The 19,771-nt window shown below is 47.7% G+C and overlaps 2 protein-coding genes across 3 annotated transcripts in view; one reads left to right on the forward strand and one right to left on the reverse strand.

Moving 5' to 3' along the window:
* AP1G1 (adaptor related protein complex 1 subunit gamma 1) overlaps positions 1-10,565 on the reverse strand; it is a 52,825-nt gene extending 42,260 nt beyond the window's left edge. Inside the window, exon 1 of the mRNA XM_075039705.1 lies at positions 10,389-10,565. The gene's annotated coding sequence lies outside the window, so the exon portion shown is untranslated. The remainder of the gene's footprint in view (positions 1-10,388) is intronic.
* Positions 10,566-11,862: 1,297 nt separating this feature from the next.
* On the forward strand, positions 11,863-19,032 carry ATXN1L (ataxin 1 like). 2 transcript variants are annotated; one of them, XR_012652161.1, is made up of 3 exons: positions 11,863-11,946; positions 12,252-18,064; positions 18,281-19,032. XR_012652161.1 is itself a non-coding variant. In XM_075039706.1 (2 exons), the coding sequence occupies exon 2, from the start codon at positions 12,362-12,364 to the stop codon at positions 14,438-14,440; it is 2,079 nt and encodes a 692-aa protein (XP_074895807.1). In that variant the 5' UTR covers positions 11,863-11,946; positions 12,252-12,361; the 3' UTR covers positions 14,441-19,032. The 2 variants fall into 2 exon arrangements, 1 of the variants encoding a protein (XP_074895807.1); XM_075039706.1 differs by having other exon boundaries at positions 12,252-19,032.
* Positions 19,033-19,771: the final 739 nt, after the last annotated feature.

The raw sequence follows: 19,771 nt of genomic DNA on the forward strand, positions 1-19,771 counted from the left end.
CCAAAACATTCCATAGGTATGCCCATAGAGGGCTTCAGCATGTTAGGTTTGGCCCTGGACAACAGAAAGTAAAAGGACAGACAGCCTGAACAGTTTTAGTAAATGGGAAAACAGCATTGAACGAAGTCACCGTATATTCTAAGTGCAGATTTTTATGAATATTTATTTTGCATACTTCACGAGTGTTAAGGCAGGACTTCCTACCTCACTGAGAAGGCAGGTAAAATGAAAACAAACACTGAAGATCTAGTATGATTTCACCCCAACATCATCCAGCCACTGAACAAAATGAATAGTCTATATTTACAAATGCCCTTGCATAAATAAACAATCAGCAAGCCACACTGTGAAGATTATTTGTCCTCCTTATAACCACAGGAAAGCAAGCAGAAACAGCATTTTGGAAAGCAAAGAATTAAAGAATAAGACTCATAATCAGATGATAGCCAAATTACAAGGCTACCTCCTGTTTTCATCTAACTTACACGTAACTTCGTGTAACACACTTACAGGCAGTTACTACAGACACAGTCCAATCTGAACTACTTCCTAAGAGCAATTGTGTCCCACACATGCTTCCTGCCTGATAAGGACAGCACAACGCAGAACTGCTCTGATGGAGGACAACATGAAGGGCAAAAGACAAAGCTATGATTTATCTTCCACTGTTCAGAACTTCTGTCTTTTCTTTGTGCTGCAACTCCATACGTGGTCTTTTTTAAGTCAATATTAAATCATTCAGCTTTTTAAAAAAACATACCTTTGAATTCTTCCCATAAAAGAAGTTTTACACCCACCTATAATAAGATATTGTCTCCCTCTCACAAATCACTTCACATGCTTATTCCTTGGGGCTTGAGCTCCTTTCTTATGCACACGCTCTTCTAGCATTTCCACGCATAGTAATTCCCATGCAACGCAACAGGTCGGCTTTTCTTCCCCTCCACAAGAAAACGCTCTCTTACTACCAACAAATTCTTACATGAGGTATTTGATTTTTGCCTTTGGCAACTTTAAGACTCTTCTGCATGCTAATGCACTGGAAGTCTCATCTAATTTTTAAGTTTCAGACATTTCAAGTAAGTGTAAGCGGTATATATTGTAGGTGTGAAGAAACTTTGGACATGAGAACACCTAAATTCAGAAACATTCCAGAACAGATTAACATTTACCTATTATCAACTATGCCGCAGCCTATTATAACGCTGACAGACCTTTAATTACCTTGGGTAATTCCTGCCGATTTTGTTAAGCATGACTGTTCGCGTGACACAATATGCATATACCCAAACAATTTAAATGATATGGTGACAGCTTTCTCACTAACAGACTACATGATCAAGTATCTATTGTCCTGTATTGATGCACTACAGAGCATAAATGGGAAATTGCAGAGAACAACAGCAGCCATGCCAGGTAAGGCATAAAATAGATCTAACCCAGTACCCTGTCTCAGGATGGGAAGTAGTAGGTTTCTAGGGGAAGTAACAGAGAAAGTACATCTCCTCAGTACCTTCCCTACTTCCAAGATTTGCTGCAACTTAAGGGACTTCCTGAACCACAGATAGCATCTTTCTGCACAACACCTCTCTACAGATCTATGGATTTATCTAATCACTTTTTGAAAGCATCCAACCTTTTTCTGATTCATACCCATGGTAATAATTTGCACAGTTTAACTACACATTCCATGAAAAATTATCTTTTGCTTTAAACTTGCTGTCTGACCAAGAGATACTAAATGAAATCCTTGCACCCTGAGAAAGTAAGTACTCATCACCTGTTAATTGATTTTATGTCATCTATGATTTTACAGCCTTTAATTATATCAACCCCTCAGCCACCTCCCTTTCTAGGCAGTAGAGTCCTACTCTAATCTCTTCCTGTATGGAGCCATTGCACAATTCCTTCATATCGCTCTGTACCTCTCAGAAGTCCACTTTTTTTTTTTTGTTAAACAAAGAGTAGACCTATAAAAACTATTCAAGCAGTGGGTGCACCATGGGTTTACATAGAAGATATTTTTTTTCTTTGCACTTAGAAGTTAAAAATGTTTAAACTCACTTTGCCTGTTTGGCTGCTACCTTTTTTTTATAAAGATCTACAGATAGCTCAAAGACCTCTGGCTTGAGTGACAACTTATTTAGATCCTTTCACTGTGTATTTATCTTTATAGCAATTTCCTTTCAGGGTAGGCATTGCTTTGCATTTATTGACAATTAATTTGTTTTACCATCTTATTGCATACTTCCTTAGTATCACAAAATCCTTCCACAGCTTTAGGGTGAAACTGTCACCTCACTATTCACTCCTCCAGATCACTTTACGAACACGCTTAATGGTACAGTTTCACAGAGCGCCTCTCAATAACCACTTACTATTACAAAAGCGGACAGATTTTCTCTCATTGTTTGGTCACTTTTCTTTCTTCCTTAGCTAGTTATTAATTCACAATAAAAACTCCCTTGAAAAACTGCACTGTAATGCAATAAAAACCTTTGGTTAGAGTGTCTGTCAAGATTTCTGAAGAATCCAACAATTTTATATCCAGATAACCCTTCTCCATTTACTAAGAACTTGTCAAGAACCACGCAGTTCCTGGGTCCTCTCCTGGAGCCCTTTTGAAAAAAAACTGACATCACATAAACTACCACCTACTCTTGCTGTAAATAAAGTGTTGATTAAGATAGTGACATATCAGATATACAATTTGAACAATTTGAGTTCCTTCAGAGATACTGGTGAATTTCACTTTCTATTGGCAATTTATTACTAATTTTACCTGTTTGTTCCATGAGTTCATTTTGTGACATTTCAGTTTGAGAGTATTCCTCACAGATTTCAACATGAGAATCCCAATAGGTTTTTCCATATAAAATGTGGACACCCCCTCCCCCCCCAATTTTTTTTCTTTACACACTGGTTATCAGTCAGACTTCTAGCGTATGTCTCTGCTACGTATCATATTCCTATACCGGGCAACAAAACAGAGTCCTTTCCAGGCACATGGTCTTTAAGTATCACTGGAACATTTTAAAAAAAGAATGCATCTCATCCATGCTGAGGTAGTGAGAAAACTAATTATGAACGCTAACTGAAAAGAAGGACAGGAAAATAGATCAAGAAGTTTGCTTAGGAATATAACGCAAAAAAACCTTCAAACAAGTATTAAGCAGTTCTTCCTTTTTACTGGACCTCTCAGACACTTTGTCACATTTGAAAGACAGTCAGACATGGCTTCCACATAACCACCAGCAAATCAATTCTCCTAGACCACCTCATTGTCTCAGTTCCCACCTATACAGCACAGATAATACCGACTGCCCTGGGATTCTGAAGGCATAATAGCTTAAATGCCTCTGTTACTGCAGCATATCCCAAGCAGCAGCAAGGTGAAACAAATATGGTCAGTTTTGCTACAACCTACAGAATGGCTTCCTACTACCCCTACCAGAGGCATCTGCAGAATACATACTCCTGAAAAGCCATGTGTTGCCCACAAAAACTTTAACTGCAGTCTTAGATCACTGACCACATCAGGTGACAAGCATGAAGATGGTACTGACACAAGGTCTACTGAGTAAATTAACTACAAAACTGGGAGAAGCCAAGCCAGCAGGGACTGCTGGGGCAGATACTACCACCTAATTAAAAAAATACAGCTGCACGTGCTGTATTTTTCCTACCCTGAACGAAGGAGCTGGAGATGCCTGAGCAGTTATTTTTCATGTCCTGCCTGTTAATCTCTCCCAGAGCTCCAAAATTAGCATCATATGCCCCTTGGTGACCAAGCAAAGATCCACAGTTTGTAGAGGTCAGGAAAGCTGATCATCCTAAATGCAAGCCACCTGAGCAAACAAACCAGGTTTTGTGCAGGTATCACAAGGCTCGATAAAGTCATTCAGAATCTCAGTTTCACTCTCCAAGAAAATTCCTTTAGCTTTTTGAGGTCTGTATATTTTCATACTCAGAACGGCGACCCAATAAATCATCCACACCACTTCCTGGGCAATCCCCTGCCCATCTGGATGACTCGTATGCAGGGGCAGGCTGTAACTGAACTACTAAGTCCACAATGCTATGACTTGAAGTAGCATGATTGCAGGCCAGAAGTATGCATTTTGCAAACTTGGTGGAAAAAGAGGCAGAAGAGGTAGAATGGAGGCAACGAGATTACATGCATATTCCTACAGGATGGAAAACATTAATTCACAAAAGATAGCAACCACTTCACACGATATAGTTCAAACCAGTATGCACTCGCAGATGTGCGGCTAAAGAAAAAAAACCCCCATATTACTAACTGAAAGAGAAATGACTGCACTGGCTCCACTTTTCTTGTTCCTTTCTAGAAGAAATACATGTAAGTGCCATGTCCTTCATCCCCTTAGTCAAATCAACTCTCAGTATTACTTCTGTATCAATTTTCTAGGATTCTGATAGATTGCAGAACAATAGGAAACAAACATTTTTCCACATACACACTGCCAAGCAATCCATGACTGGAGACTAGACTCACTGAGCACAATGACAAGCTTTAACAGCAAGACGGGCACAAGGTGGATACAGAGCTGGCACTCTTGGAAGCTGCAGCATAATAAAAGGCATGAAGAATGGAAAAGGGCTCCAGTAAGCCCTCGAAGATGATTTACTGGCAAGTATTTATGACTTTCCAGATCATATAAATGAAGTATGGACAACATGCAGCATAGCCATAGCATGGCTCTGCCAAGGCGTTCAAACAGTTACAGTATCAAAATCTTACTGGGACTTGATATACAACCATACACACTTCACTAAAGGAAGGAATTAGGGCTATACATCAATAAACAGATTAACAATGAGTTAAAACAAAAAGAATACTAAAGAATTACAAAGGCAAAATATAAATAGGATTAACCAATTTAGAGCTCAGAATTAAAACACTTAAGTGATCATCTAATTTTAGCTATATAATTTGTCTTGAAATGAGGCAGAATCTTGAAATTCACACTATGAACCATGTGAAAGATCAAGAAAATTCAGCTTCAGGTGAAAACTACAAAGCTATCAAATAGAAAACTGCCATGAAAAATTAAGTTTTACAGACTTTTCTGTATTACAGAAATGCATTTTATTGCACAAGATAACTACCAGAGAGAGGACAACCATATCAACCGGTAATAGCAGACCTGAAGTTTAACTTTAGCTGGCTAAACGCTGCTTAGAACTTCCTTCAAAGCAGCAGGTCTTGTTCTTCTGGATTAGCTAACATTTTTCACCAGTACAGGCATAGTTTTTATTCTTCGCACATTTAAAAATTGCCTTGTCATTTGTGTTAAAGTAATTACCTCTTTCCTCATTTTGTTTACAGCAGCAGTTTCCCTCTGCCATTTCTTTGCTAACTACAAGCTCTAGAAATCAGGGATGATCCCTGAATACCCGGAAAGAGGCTACCAGTTAATATTTACAGCATCTGGTAGGATTGAATGCAGATTTCTTCCACCTCATCAAGTCTGCTTCTCCCTTCTCATTTTGAAGGCCTTGCTCATTAGAGTAACTTACTATCAAGATCAAAGCTTCTGAAAGAGTTAAGATACCTAACTCATATTAGTTCCAATGGTATAGGTGGCTGGTGTCTAAGTTCCTCTAAAAAAAGAATTCCAGCTTTTTTCCTAGTCTCTGGATTGCACAAGAGGTGTTAGCTCAGTGATTCCCCTCCCTCTGCTATTCATGAATTCTTCCCCTGAACCAATTAAAAAAAGGCATTCTTTCTTTATGCAACTCATTCCTAGTAAACTACCCAAAAGTGAAAAAAATTAAGCAAGAAAACAAAAATCGTAATGTATTAAAAACATTTCGGTTTTGTCTAAATTATGCTTCTAAAGCACTACTGTCTCCCCTTTTATGGTCTTTTACTAGTTAAGCTTGTCATGTTTAAAGTTAAATATTTTATTCAACATGCCATTATGCCAAAAATCTTTAGGTATAAAACATCACTAAAAGTCTCTCTTACAATACAATCAAATTCAAATATGATCGTTCACCAAATATCCTTTTATATTTACAAGAAGCATCTAATATTACCAAAACCCACATGTAAAATTGCTCAAGTACTTCAGCCAAGCTATATTCCTCTATCAGGAATTGCAGCGTAAAGACAAAAGGAATTACTACCCGTAAACATGTAACTGAGTTGAGACCCTTCCCTCTAGAAGCTATTCAGAAATGTTAGCTTACGTGTAAAAAAAAAAAAAATTAAAAATTACACCTAGTCCTTCAATATATTAATGAAATAAATACAATAAAGTTGCCTAACAACTTGTTTAGGACAAATTATCATACATGTTTTAAAATTCCATTATTATTTAGCCTTGAATTCTGGAAACATTAAGACATAAAACCCATCAGAGCTCACGGAATTATTCACAGAAAGGCTTCACTGTTTGGGGAAATTGTCTGAATTTTTCAGTTCAGGTAACATACATACCCAGTTATAGCTCTACCTGTAAATAGCATTTCTGAACTCGGTTCATCCTAGAAAGCAACCCAAGACTGAAGAAGCATACACTTTCAAACACATTTAAAATACACAATTTAAGTTGCTCCACCCCAACGCATGCATAAGTAATCACATTCATCAAGCAAAACCAGCTTTTGGGAAGTTACATAATTAAAGCCTGACCCAACTCCCAACTGACATCAGTAGCATAACTCCCCCTACTTGCTTCAGTGTAACTGAATTAAGCCTCCTGTACACAAAAGCAGAAGATACATCTGGACTACATGAAAGGAATAACTGCAATGGTTAAGTACAAAATACTGATGGCCTCAACTCCATACTACTATCAGTGGGCTTCACACTTCTACCAGATAGTTTTTTTTAAAAAAAAAAAAAAAGACACATTGGCAGTAAAAACAGAAATACACACTGCAAATACAGATGAAGCTGTGAAGAAAAGCAGAGATATTCGTATATGGTCTAGTATTATCAATATTTATACAGAAAACAGTAAACACTTAAGCAAAGAGCAGCACCATCACCATCAAGAAGGGCAAAGAAGGGCAAAGGCAACACAAAAGAGTTGAGAGAAAAAGCAACCAATCATACAACATTCCAAGTGGAAAAGTAATCTCTCTTGAGAAAAAGCTATTTAATACAACAGAGGACTAGAAAGTAGAGAGTAAGTAACATCAGAAAATCGAAGAGAAATTAAGGCAGCAGGGGGCTTCAAAATACAGTATGAAAATAAAAGGCATCAGTGTTATACTTTGCATTATACAAAGACAGCATGCACGGGCAAGAGGTCAAGTAAGGAAAAAAATTGCCTCAAAACAAGAGCTAAAAAATAGTCTCAGAAGAAGTGATGGTCCCATTTCCAGTTACATTCAAAAAAACCAAGAAATGTAGCACAAGAGTATTCAAGAGGCAAGCCACCATGCTGTTCAGAAGCTCAGAGGAGAATGAGATACAGGATAGTGACAGAGGATGTTACACTGTTCTTCAAGACCTTCAGTTTTAATAGATCCTACAAGCATGCCAAACAGAATGCAGCCCTACCTCTCTTTTCTTTGCTTCCTGTGGCTACAGCCCAACAACAGAAGTTAGTGAGACTAGGTAAGCACTTTTGATGAGGTTCCCGTTCCTGCACAACTATACATACACACCAAACCAAACCACTCCTGAACTGGCTTCAAAAGATGGACTGAGCTTTCAACCATTACAAATATTAGCTTCAACACCTGCCAAAGAAGAAAATAAATGTTTCCTTTTTTTTAGAAGCTAACGAATGAAGCACTGGAAGAAGAGTTAGCACATCTCCACAGCTGATCAGCGTGACAGATGAGGTCAGAATTCCAAATTTCCTGGCTTCTGTTTCTATACTTCAATCACCGCTGACCTACATTACCTTTGTATTTCTGACCTGCTTCTAGTTTCCTAACTATTTTGATCTGCAAGGTTATTTTACTTCCTGTTTACTTTCCTGCAGAGTTTAAAAATAAAAAATAGCTACTACTTTGCGACAAAAAACCCCCACACCTTTCTTTACCTTGGTTAACGCCAGATGAAAGACAAGATGCCACTTTACAATATACCACCTAACTTCAGCTACGCCCTAGGAAGTTCTGAGTTTAGATTTTACCTATAACATCTCTGCCAAACAGCAGATAAAGGCTAATACTGCTACTTGTAGTATTAACAGGTTCACTTGTACTCACGTTACTGTAACTCTTGCTTTTTGAGTTACAGCCTCATCGTGTATTCACTTATTAACTCCAAAACTCTCATCCAATTAAGTAATACTGCTACCAAGGCAGACCAGACCCTTCTCCGCAGAGAATAGCTGAGTATCACCTAGAACAAATTAATATCCCTTTCAGCCCTGTTATTAAAAAATACCAAGAAATCAAACCACCCATCCCCTGAAGTTACATACATTGCCAACTCAAAAATAAAAACAAATATTCACACTGAAGTGGCACAAGAATCTTTAATGAATGAGTGCCATCAACTTTAGAAGCAGTTAAGATTTTTATGAGCCCTTACACTTTGAAAGGCGACTTTCCAAATCTGAACTGCATTAACCAGTGCAGTTATTCCTATCACACCACCTTTAGGGAAAAAAAAAAATAAAAATTAAAAATCAGATCAGCAGTCAGGAACAAAAGCAACCAAACCAAACCACAAAAAAACCCCACCACCAAATGAAAAAAAAAAAAAAAGGAAGATAATGCTTTTTTTAAATCAAAAAAGGAGGAAATCTGAAGTTAACTTACACACTGGAGACAGAAAAGCTGGGTCCCTTCACAAAACAATTACCCCAGACCGACTTTCCCCTTCTCAACTCACAGGAGTTTAAATACCTTCCCTTCCTTCTCCTGCCAAACAAGAGGTTCACACTGAACCCCTCAGAAAAAACACAAAATCTCTAGCCTTCATTGAGCTCTCAGGTACCCAGTAAAGTTTTCAAATCCTGTGCCAAATACCAGAGCGTACAGGAGTAGGCAAAAGAAAGAATTTGGCAATAGAATGGGACATGCAAATAAACAAAGGAAAAAATAACAAGTGCAGTTGGGGGTGGGGGGAAACAGGCGCACAAAAACCAGTTAGTTGTGCAGTGTCACATAGAAGTGGAACAAGAAAAAGAGGAAAAGAAAACCTAAGAACACAAAAATCTCTGCCATCTTAAATGTAAGATGCTAGGGATACTATGCAGGGGAAAATACACATCTATTTTACTTTGTTTAAGCCAGTATGGGCCAAACACACTTTCTGGTCATGCATGTGAAGTGTCACCCTTCCAAAGGTGTTCCACTGGTATTCCATATTGTTCCATCAACGCTTCAAGCATGAGAAACTAAAACACATCACTAAACATGTTTCAGCATCATTTACAATGCAATAAAACACACAGCTGTTCTACCTGCAAACTTTAAAAACAATGCTTACTATAAAAAAAAAACTTCTAATTTGTCTTCTCCCTTGTGAGAGAAGAGAGACATCTCAACCAACCTTGAAGAAGGGACTTGAAACTCTCTAACAGACTGATTCTCAAACAGTAGTCTACCACTAACACAGACCCACACCCGCAGTTTATTGCAAATCCCTTCAGCCAGAGATCATAGATTTTTTTATGCTTCCATTAAAATCCACGTAACTGTAAGAAAGACAACACGCAAACACTAGAAGTATTACAGAAACGCTAACTGTAACACTCGGAGCAGCTGCACGGCACAGGCAATAAAATACAAAAGGAAGGACAGACAGAAACGTCCAAGCTGCTCCTCAGCCGCCGCGGGCCTCCAGCATGGACGAGGTCCTGCTACGTTTCGCGCCGACGGAACTTCTGCAGGTCTACGCGTTCCGCTTCCAGAAACGCTATGCGAGATCATCCGCGTCCCAGTAACAGGGGGTGAGAGAGGATCCTGCCAGCAACACCTTCCCATGGGCAAAAGCCGAAGCACGTTAAGAGCCTCGGGAGGCAGCGGGCCAGCCCGGAAGCGTGGGGCAGAGTCCGAGACGGGCCCTGGACCGCCGGGCGGAGACGGGTTGGGGGGGCCTAGGCCGCGGCCGGGGGGGCCGAACGCGGCCGACACGGGCAGGCGGCCCGCGAGAAGTCGCGCCGGCGGAGGCCGCGGGAGGGCACCGGGCGGCCTCCGTCAGCAGAAAAGCCCACGGCGGTGTCGCGGGGCCGCAGCCCGGCCGCGGAGCTGGGCGGCAGGCAGAGGCAGCGAAGGCACGCGGGGGGCCTCGGGCGGTCGGGACCCCACGGGCCGCGGCAGCGGAGACCCGGCCCGGCCGGCGGCGGAGGGCGGGAGGAAGGAAGGAAGGAAGGGGGGGGCGGGCGAGCGGCAAACGCCCGGCGCGGAGGCGGGCTGGGGAGGCGGGCGGCCGCGACCCCACTCACCGGGCCGGTCCCTGCAGCGGAGGAAGCGGCAGCGGCAGGAGCCAGGCATTCAAAATGGCGGCGGCGCGGCCGCAGCACCGATACCGCAGGCGGAGGGATCCGCGCGCCGGCACGCTCCCCTCAGCCTCCCGGCCTCTACGGGCCGCGGGCGGGGGAAGAGGGCACGGCCTGCGGCGGTCTCAGCGGAGACGGCGAGGGGGGGAAGGCGCGGCACCGGCGGCGGCGAGGCGGAAAAAGGCCTCTCGCACTACTTTTCTCGGCGGAAGCACCCGCGGGGCCGGGCTCGCGAGGAGCTGCGCGGCTGCACCGTGGCAGCCGCTGATGGCGTCACGCGCGGGGCGGTCCCCCCGCGGCGAGCGCTGCCCCGTGGTGAGGCCGGGCGGGTCGTGCCGCCCGCAACCAGGGTTCCGCGGCGCGGGGCGGCCGGCGCCGGGCTCCGGTCCGCGGCGTTGGAGGGGGGGTGGCGCACGGAACTCGCCGCGGCCCCGGGAGCGCGCAGGCCGGCCGAGAGGAAAGCCCAGCGGCTGAGCGGAGGCCAGCGGCGCCCGCCGCAGGGAAACCGGCTCTCAACCGGCCGGTTTCTGGCGGTCCTTCTCAGGCGTTCGCCGGCGACCGCGGGACAGCCTCACGCTCTCTCGTCGCCTTCCGCGCGAGCAGCAGCCCGCAGGCCCGAAGCAGAGCGCCCGGCGTCGAAAATGCGTGGGGAGGGCGACGGCGAGACCAGCTCGGCGGTGGGCGAGGCCGCGGCCGCCGGCCGGGCGCGGGAGGCTTGGCCTGGGCAGCGGAGGAGGGATCGGGAGACGGGGCTGCGACGCCGGCCCCCGCTCCGGGCAGCTTTTCTCTCTGCGCTTCCCGGGACCTTTGGTCGCCTTAAAAAATCGGCGAAGGCCGAGAAACGGTGCCGGCCGGCGGGACGCGCTGGCGGCACCAGAAGGAGCGGGAAGGCCGCCCGGAGCGCGGGTGCGGGACCGGACCGGGGTACGTTCGGACGAGAGGCCGAAGGCCGCGCGGAGGAGGCGGGGGCCGGCGCTGCTCCGGCAGCGGCACCGCCGGCTCCACCGCCGTGAGCCCCCGCGTTCGCGGCCGCCCGCCGAGGAGCGAGCCAGCGCCTGGGGAAGCGCACCGACCTGCCCGCGGCCGGCTCGCTCTCGGCGACGGCCGAGCGGGCGCCTCCTTCGCCCGCGGGACGCCGCTGCCCCTGCGGCCGACCCGCCCGGCTGGGCCCCGGGCCTCGGCGCAGGCCTGGCCTCCCGGCGGGCGCCTTTCCTCCGCCGGCCGGCCTGGCGGCACCCGCCGGGAGCAGGTTCCGCCGCGAACCTCGGCCCCGCGGGGACGGGCGGCGGGCGCGGCCGGTTGCCACGACGACCGGCGCTGCGGGCGCCCCGTGACGTCGGCCGGGGGCGTCAAGCCCCGCCCCGCGCCGCCGGCGGGTGAGGCACTTCCGCCGCGCCGGGACGCGCGTCATCGCCGCGCGCCGCGGGGAGGGGTCGGGCCGGAGGCGGCCGCGGGCGGCGCCGGGGCCGATGGGGGTCGCGGAGGAGGAGCCGGGCGATGGCGGGTGAGCCGCGGGCTGCGGTGGGCACCGGGCGGGCCCGCGGAGGCGGGGCGCGTCTGCGGCGCCCTGGGCTCGGCTCGGCGGGGTGGGGCGCGGCGCGGCCGGGGCTCTGGGGCCGGGGGTGGGGCTGGCGACCGGGCTCGGGCGCCCTCCGTCCCCGGGGCCGGAGCCCTGGACGAGGGCTGGGGGCCGGCGCCTTGCTTAGGCCCGGGGCTCCCCCTAGTCCTCTGCGGCCCCGGGGACTCCCCCCGCCGCCCCCGGGGCCCTCAGCGGCCCGAGACTCACGGCTCCCTCTGTTCCTGGTGCAGGTGAGGCGGCGGCCGGCAGCGGGGATCTGGGAGCCGGCGTGTGGCAGCCCTTGCGGGTGCCCCCATGAACGAGCGTCGCGGCCGGGGCTGCCGGGACACCGCGGGGCACCATGAGAGCGGGCCACGAGCGGAGCCAGGAGTGCCTCCCGCCAAAGAAGCGGGAACTTCCCGCCGCCAGCACCGGCGCCGAAGCGGGACGGGCGGGGGGTGCCCAGGCCTCTGGCGAGGGCCCCGAGTGGGCCCGGACGGCTGGGCCGGGTCCTGCGGCCCTGCGCTATGGCCCTGGCGAGGCCACAGAAGCAGTGGCGGGGCTTACGGTGGACCAGTATGGGATGCTCTACAAAGTGGCAGTGCCGCCCGCCACCTTCTCCCCCACAGGTCTGCACCCTGTGGTGAACGTGAGCCCCCTGCCCCCTGCCTTCAATGTGACCTCGCCAATAATCCAGCACCCGGGGGTGCCCTACCCTCCCGTCCACTACGCGCAGATCCCTCCAACGTCCCTACAGTTCATCGGCTCGCATTATACAGTGCCCTATGCTGTCCCTCCTGGCTTCCTGCCTAGTCCTCTCCTGTCTCCTTCCACCAACCTCACCGCCTCTCATGTCCCCCACTTTGTGCCATATGCCTCTCTCTTCACGGAAGAAGCCGCTCCTTCCCCCCAGACTACCTCTCCTACCCACACCTTCAACAAATCTGCTTCTGCAATCTCTCCTTCTGGCCAGATGCAGCACCATGCTGGGACCCAGCCGTTAGATATTGCACCAGGTAGAATTCCTGTTTATTATCAGATGTCCCGCCTCCCACCAGGGTATTCAGCATATGAGACACCTACAGCAGGTGGAAGCCCAGAGTCTCCTCAGCAAGACAGTCAGCTGAGTTCAGAGGTAGCTGCTGCCAATGGTGGACAGAGACATCTGGAGCATAATGTGGTGAGGAGGACCAGCGAGGCTGTGGACTCTGCCAGCAGTAAAGCTGAAGACTGTCTGCCAGGGGCTGCAGCAGGATGTATGGTCGATGGACAGTTCCTTTCAGGTTACCAGACGTTGGGAACAGAGGTCTCTGTGCCAGCTCACAGAAGCACCCCAGACGCTGATCTGGAGGTTCAGAGGGTGGTGGGGGTGTTGGCATCTCAGGATTATCATATTCTGGCAGCCCAGAGGAAAGATGACCCGAGCCCTTTAAACCTTTGCCATAATATCCCTGATCAGCAGGGGGAGTCAAAGGACGCGCTGAGGAACACGGTGGAAAGGGCTGCTGCTGAGAAAAACCAGTCCAGGAGTCCATATGTAATGTCCCCTGAAGAGTCGGTTAGACAAAGACAATTAACCAAAGGAATGGTGATAGCCAACGGCAAGCCAGTCCTGGTTCCCGTTGGATCTGAGCCCATCAGGTCTTCCACTTCAGAAACCCTGGTGAGGCGGAGCCCAGATGGACAGGCTCGAGGAAGCGTGCTTGAAAAGGACCTGGTCCAGCTGCAGCCACCCAGCTCCTCACACTTGCCCTCTCACTTCATGAAAGGAGCCATCATCCAGCTGGCTACAGGAGAGCTGAAGCGGGTAGAGGACCTGCAGACTCAAGACTTTGTTCGTAGCGCGGAGGTGAGCGGGGGCCTCAAGATCGACTCCAGCACCGTGGTGGATATTCAGGAAAGCCAGTGGCCTGGGCTTGTCACACTGCATTTTGTGGTTGGGGAGCAACAAAGTAAAGTGAGCATTGATGTGCCCCCAGAGCATCCCTTCTTTGTGTATGGCCAGGGCTGGTCCTCCTGTAGCCCAGGGCGGACTGCTCAGCTCTTTGCTTTGCCCTGTCACAGGCTGCAAGTGGGCGACGTCTGCATATCAATCAGTTTACAGAGCATGAATGGCAACTCGGCTTCTCAGGCTAACTACCCTCTCACAGACCAGTTGATATCTACTAGGGAGAGATCTGAAAGAACAGCTCAGGGGTCCAGAGAACCGTCTGACAGAGCTGCTGAAAGGAAGAGCCACACAGATAGGGACAGCACAGCCCAGAGCTCTCATGCAGAACCCTCTCAGCCTGAGACTGGCAGTCAGCACAGCTGGACAGCCCCAGGCTTCCAAAGATACAGCATGCAGGCAGAGGAGCCTCGTCCCTCTCTGCTCCGTCCCTCTTTCATTCCCCAGGAGGTCAAGCTGTCTATTGAAGGGCGTTCTAATGCAGGGAAATGATCCCTTTGAGGCTGTGAGCTAGGCCATCCCCTGTAGGTGAGCCTCACCATCCGGTGGAGAAATTGCACAGACTTTGTGACAGGTTCACCAGCAAGGCTGCTTTCTGCCCTGCAGGACTGGATTTGTTCCAGTTCAGTGGCTGACCAGTTCCTCTTGGGGAATCAAGAGGGCTCCAGTGCCTCAGGGAGCAGCAACAGGCTAGCTGGGGTAGAGAACAGGGATGTGCTCATGAGCTTGCGATGAGAGCATTCCAGAGGTTGGAGGCTGGGGCTTTCTCACACCTCCCTGAATCACTGATTCCCTGCAGGGCAGGGTCTAAGCATTCAGGATAGGTGGGGAGATGAGGAGGGCAGACACGGCTTAAGGTAGCAGATAAAATTGCTGAAGATTTTATTCCTCCTTTCTCATGATGGGGAGAGATGGGTCCCCACTGGAGTTTAGGGGGCTCTACTCCCAGTATCCCTTTTCTTCACACATGCACTTTAAAAGGACCGTTCACCGATGGAGCTCTTGAGGGCAGGGCGGAGATGCTTCTCTGGTGGTTCTGTTTTATGTCTCTTCCACTGAATCCAACTGCTCTTTCTTCTTGCAAAGAATGTACAGATTTGAATGAATCACAGAAATTCAAGAGGAAGGACCAAAAGGATGGGTTTGGGTGTAGGTGAATAGGGAACTTGAGCACTTGGGATGGGACATGAGTTGGGATGGGAGGTGTCAGTTTCCTGCTATAAAATACATTTAATTATTTGTCTCAAAATCAAATCTTTCTTCCCATGTTAATAACTTAAAAAAAAATCTCAGGCTTATAGCTTTTGCAGAGGCTTAGCCTATGGATGAATGGAGTTGGGTTTTTTTGTTTGGTTGGATTTGGGGTTTTGGTGTTTGGGTATTTTTAAAGCTGGAGTAAAATATATTCAGCGTTCTCTAGGGAAGGATGGAAACACATCCTTTTTCTGTGAGAAGACCGAGACTATTTTGTAATTAAATCAGAAGAAAACTTTCCAGATGGCTAATTCTTCCCTGCAGGCATTTTCCTGAATAAGTTCTAGACAAGAGACGAGTGTTTGTGCATGTGCAGGCAAGGTACAAAGTTTCTGCTAAGTACAGTTCTATGATTAATGTAGGGACTCTAAAAATATCACAGCATCATAGGGCATTTTGGGGTGGTTTTGTGTTAGTTTTTCTGATGCTTCACTTCAGAGTTCCTCTGTAGAACAACATGGTAAAATCAAGAGTAGTCTTTTTCACAGTGAGATTTAATACAAATGTATATTAATACCTCGTTATGGTAACAACACTCCATTCAAGTGAAGGCTCTTGTAGTTACACTAATTTGCCCTCTCTGATAGTGTGTTCTGACACCAGCTCTAACTGCTTAGCTAGAATAAAAAATAGTCACTATTATGTTGAGGATAAGAGTCTTCACTGACTTAACTTGGGTTAAGTATTCCTTGTATTAAGGTGCCCATCTCTGTGCTAGGACCAGGCTTTTGAGAGGGTTTCTTTTCAGTATGCAGGTCCCTGCTAGAGTCCCGATGCTGCTCCTGATGTTCAGCGTACCGTTTTCCATCTCCCTTCTCTCATCTTCCTGAAGATTTCTGTCAGGCATGCCTGACTGCTAGGGCACTGCTGCTCTCTTTCCCTGAATGGCTTGTGTGTCAGCACCTCTTCTCGGCATAGCCGTCCTTCAGTCAGCTTGCAGTGGCGGTGTCTCAGGGCTGTTCTGCACGCTCTCCAGGAACGTGTCCTGTAATTGGTTGGCTTCAGTTGACTGTGTGACCGAGGGGTGCTCTGCCTGGGTATTAGGCAAATTAGAGGGTCTCCAGAATGTCCTTTCCATCCGGGCTGCCAGTCCTGTTTTCCTAGCACATTGCTAGCCGTTTCTGTTGCCTTTTAAATGTCTGCACCAGGACAGTTTCTTTTCAGGCCTTAGGTGAGATATATGCTACTCATGCCTTCAGTGTTTGTGCCTCATGGGGGTTTCTCCAGAATGAGGATGCTGCCTGTGTCACATGTGACTTCCCCCAAATGACACACTGCTTCTGATCTCATCAGCTGCATTTGAAATGTATGAAGTCGTGGTGATGCTGTCGTGAAGATTCTGCCTCCTTGGATGCAGCAGCTGTGGGAACAGATGCTGTTTTCATGGCACCATTTGTCAGTAAAAGTACTGTCTGGGCCCAGGTGCCTGGCCTCATCACCTTGTGTGTTTCACAGTTGCTGTTCATTGGACTCTCCTACGCAAAGACCTCGATTAATGTTGGTTAGTACTTAATGCTCAGGATATCCAGGGTGTCTGTGGCCAAAGGCAGAAGGCAGAGGAGCCTGGGTTCTCCTGCCTGTTCTTTGCATGGTGCATGCAGAGGAGTTCAGAGCTGTGACAGGCAGCTAAGAAAGGGATCTTGCATACGTATGGTGTGTGAATGTAGACAGGCTGGTTGCATGCATAGAGGGAATGTCTGAGCAGCTGAAGGGTGCAGAGCCCCTCATGTGCATCTCTTGAACACAGAAGTCTCTGTCTTTTAGAGAGAGGGTTTGGAGAGCCTGCCTTATCTCATGTATGTGTGTTACTGTAACTACTACTCCTAGATCTCAGCTGCACAGAACAGTGGTCTGAAAGGGCAGACACTGATTTATGAGGCAAGATGCTGTGTGGCTAAAATAGCTTTGTACTGTAGGCAGCTGAAGGGCGGTGAAGGTGCTCACCCTGGTGTTTACCTGGCCGCTGGCCTGGACTTTGGCTAGCTGGGCATGTCTTGAGTGCAGTTCTGAGCTCTGTAGAACAGGCCAGGGTGAATTGGACCTCGGTGCTTCTATCCAGATTCCCTGTCAGTCCCACTGTTGTGCATGTTTCAGCTGCCAGCTCTTCTATGGAAGCAACGGTTTGGGGCACATCTCATGGCAGGGCGTTGAGATGAAAAGTCTGGGCATCTGGCTGCTTGCCCCAAAGGTGGTGGGCAGGAGGGGGCCACTGGTGGCCCCCTGGCCCAGCTTAGCAGTACTCGTAATCACTGGAATCTGTCCTTACTGGGTTGGGCTGTGTTGCTCAGCACCTGCGGTGGTGGTTGTGTTGAGCACTGAGGCTCTCTTGAGATAGGGAGTGTGTGAGACAGGCTCTGCTGTAGGCAGAAAGGCTATGAATGAGCCCACAGAGGAGGCTTTTATTTCTTAGGTTTACAGGGAAAGGAGGAGATAAAGCCAGGAAGACTTCGGAATGAGATGGTTATCTATCTGGGCTTTTCTGCTGGCAGAGATGTGACAGGCTTCTCAGAGAAATATACTGTTTTCCTGCTGCTATTGTGAAGGGGAGGAGAGCTGTGGTCTGTCCTACCCGGAGGAGGAGACCTCCTGGCCATGGTCTTATCCAGCTCATACTCTGTGGCAAGAGTCTGTAGGATGCAATAATGGGTGTCTGTAGCCATCTGTCCCATCTCACGAAACATTCCTTGGATCAGCTGCCCAGCAGAGGCCAGGCCTGTTTCTAGGCTATGTGTACACTGTTGCTCCAGGAACGTGAGACTTGCTCCAAGCGATGAGCGCTCATCACTACCAGACTATGCAGAGGAAGCTCTGTCTGGAAAGAAGGAAAGCTGCAGAGGCCCCTCTGCCTCCCCTTTCCAGCAGGTGCGCAAGTATAATGCACTTTTCACATTAAGTGTCCCTGCCCCCCCCCCCCCCACTTGAAGTCACTTTCCCCTGTAGAGAACTAACAGTCCTTGTTACTCAGAAAATATTGTAAAAGAAACTACAGCAGCTTGAGTAGCCCAAATGCTAGTTCCTGCCCACAGCAGTACATGTGCCTTTCCCTAGCGTCACTCATAATTGCTCTTTGTCTTTCAGGCTGTCCTAGGGCCTGAAACTTTGCAGAAGCTGCTAAGATGGCTACGAATGCACATTCTGTACAGAGTTTGGCCCAGGGTGTGTTCCATGTATGGTTTAAAATGCTGATGGTCAAGGCCCTTCCACGGTCTTCACATCTGTCTATGGAGGACAGGACTTGCCCCTAACGTCCTTCTAGGCTGCTGCCATTCCACCCTGCAAATGCACCCGTGCACATTCTAGTTGTTTTCCCGCTGTCATGGCACCTTAGCGCCAGGGGAGGGTCTGCCCTTGCAAAGCAGAAAAACAGACATGTCGAACTGGGGGAACCGGCTGGGCTGCCCTGAGGCAAGGAGGTCTTTGTAGATAAGTGCTGATCCCTCAACTATAATCCCAGTTATGTAATGGCTGTATTAACATGTAACCGACCGCATTGTATCTAAAGCCTTAGAACTAGTCAGGTGCTCCCCTCCGACCTTGTTCCTGCCCCTTTCCTCCTACCTGATCTTTAACAAAGCATTAATAATTCTAAGGATAATCTCTATTTTGTTGTGCTTTTTTTGTAACTGTTTTAAATAAATCAATTTGTACTGTATATTTGTACTTTTGGTGAGATCCTTTTTCCTGTTTTACCATTTTAAGTCTGTACTTGGCTACACACAGATTGTATTTTTATTGTTAATGCTCTTATGAATATTGCATTTAACTTGTTGACTCTGTAAACACAGTATATATCTATATATATATATCTATATATAAACCAATAGCTTTTCCTTTGGTGTTTGAGACTTTTTGCTCGTCTGTAGCATCAGTGACCATTAGGATGTGGCTTCTCTTCTCTTACACAGAGTGATCTGGAGACTTGTGACAAGGGCAAGGTAAAGGCTGTCTGACAGATGGATTATAAGCCATAATTCTGTGTTCAAATACTTCTGCTTTTATGTGGTCTCTCTTGAACCCCTTGGAATAATGATCAGCTACCAGTGACACTGCAGATTGCAGAGTGAAGCTACGTCTGCTAGACAAGCAAAACACACAAGATGACAGAGCAATAGCGAATATTGCAAGAAGCAAACTGTTGGTTTGAGTATGAAAATGGACAGAGGTTAAGAGTTAAAGGGAGAGATCAGTTCAGAGAAAAGGGAACATGGAACTGAATAGATCTTTTCCAGATCTGATGCCTTTTCCCAAAGTGAGAGAGGCAAGGATGGCTCCTGGATGTCACTTCTATGTGATGAATGACATGTTAAAACAGCTTCTGTAAGGTGAGGAAATGAGGTTACAGTGGCATGTGGAGGAAACTGCAGCATTGAAAAGATTAAATGCTTTTTGTAGCAAGCGTCCACAAGACTGTCTGTAAGTTGAGATCATTATCATGAAAAAAATGCAACATTATGCACTTTGAAGGCCACTATTGTAAGCATTAACTAGGGCTTTAAGAGGCTTCAATCAAAAGTTTTTCAAACTGAAAAAAGAGGGAAAAATCAGGTTTCTAAGTAGTCTGGCCAAAAG

The sequence above is a fragment of the Buteo buteo genome, chromosome 11 (assembly GCF_964188355.1).
Source record: "Buteo buteo chromosome 11, bButBut1.hap1.1, whole genome shotgun sequence".
Taxonomy (NCBI): Eukaryota; Metazoa; Chordata; class Aves; order Accipitriformes; family Accipitridae; genus Buteo; species Buteo buteo.

Bases quoted from the DNA above. Each gene is read 5' to 3' on its own strand.
- ATXN1L (XM_075039706.1), top strand. From the start codon at position 12,362: ATGAGAGCGGGCCACGAGCGGAGCCAGGAGTGCCTCCCGCCAAAGAAG.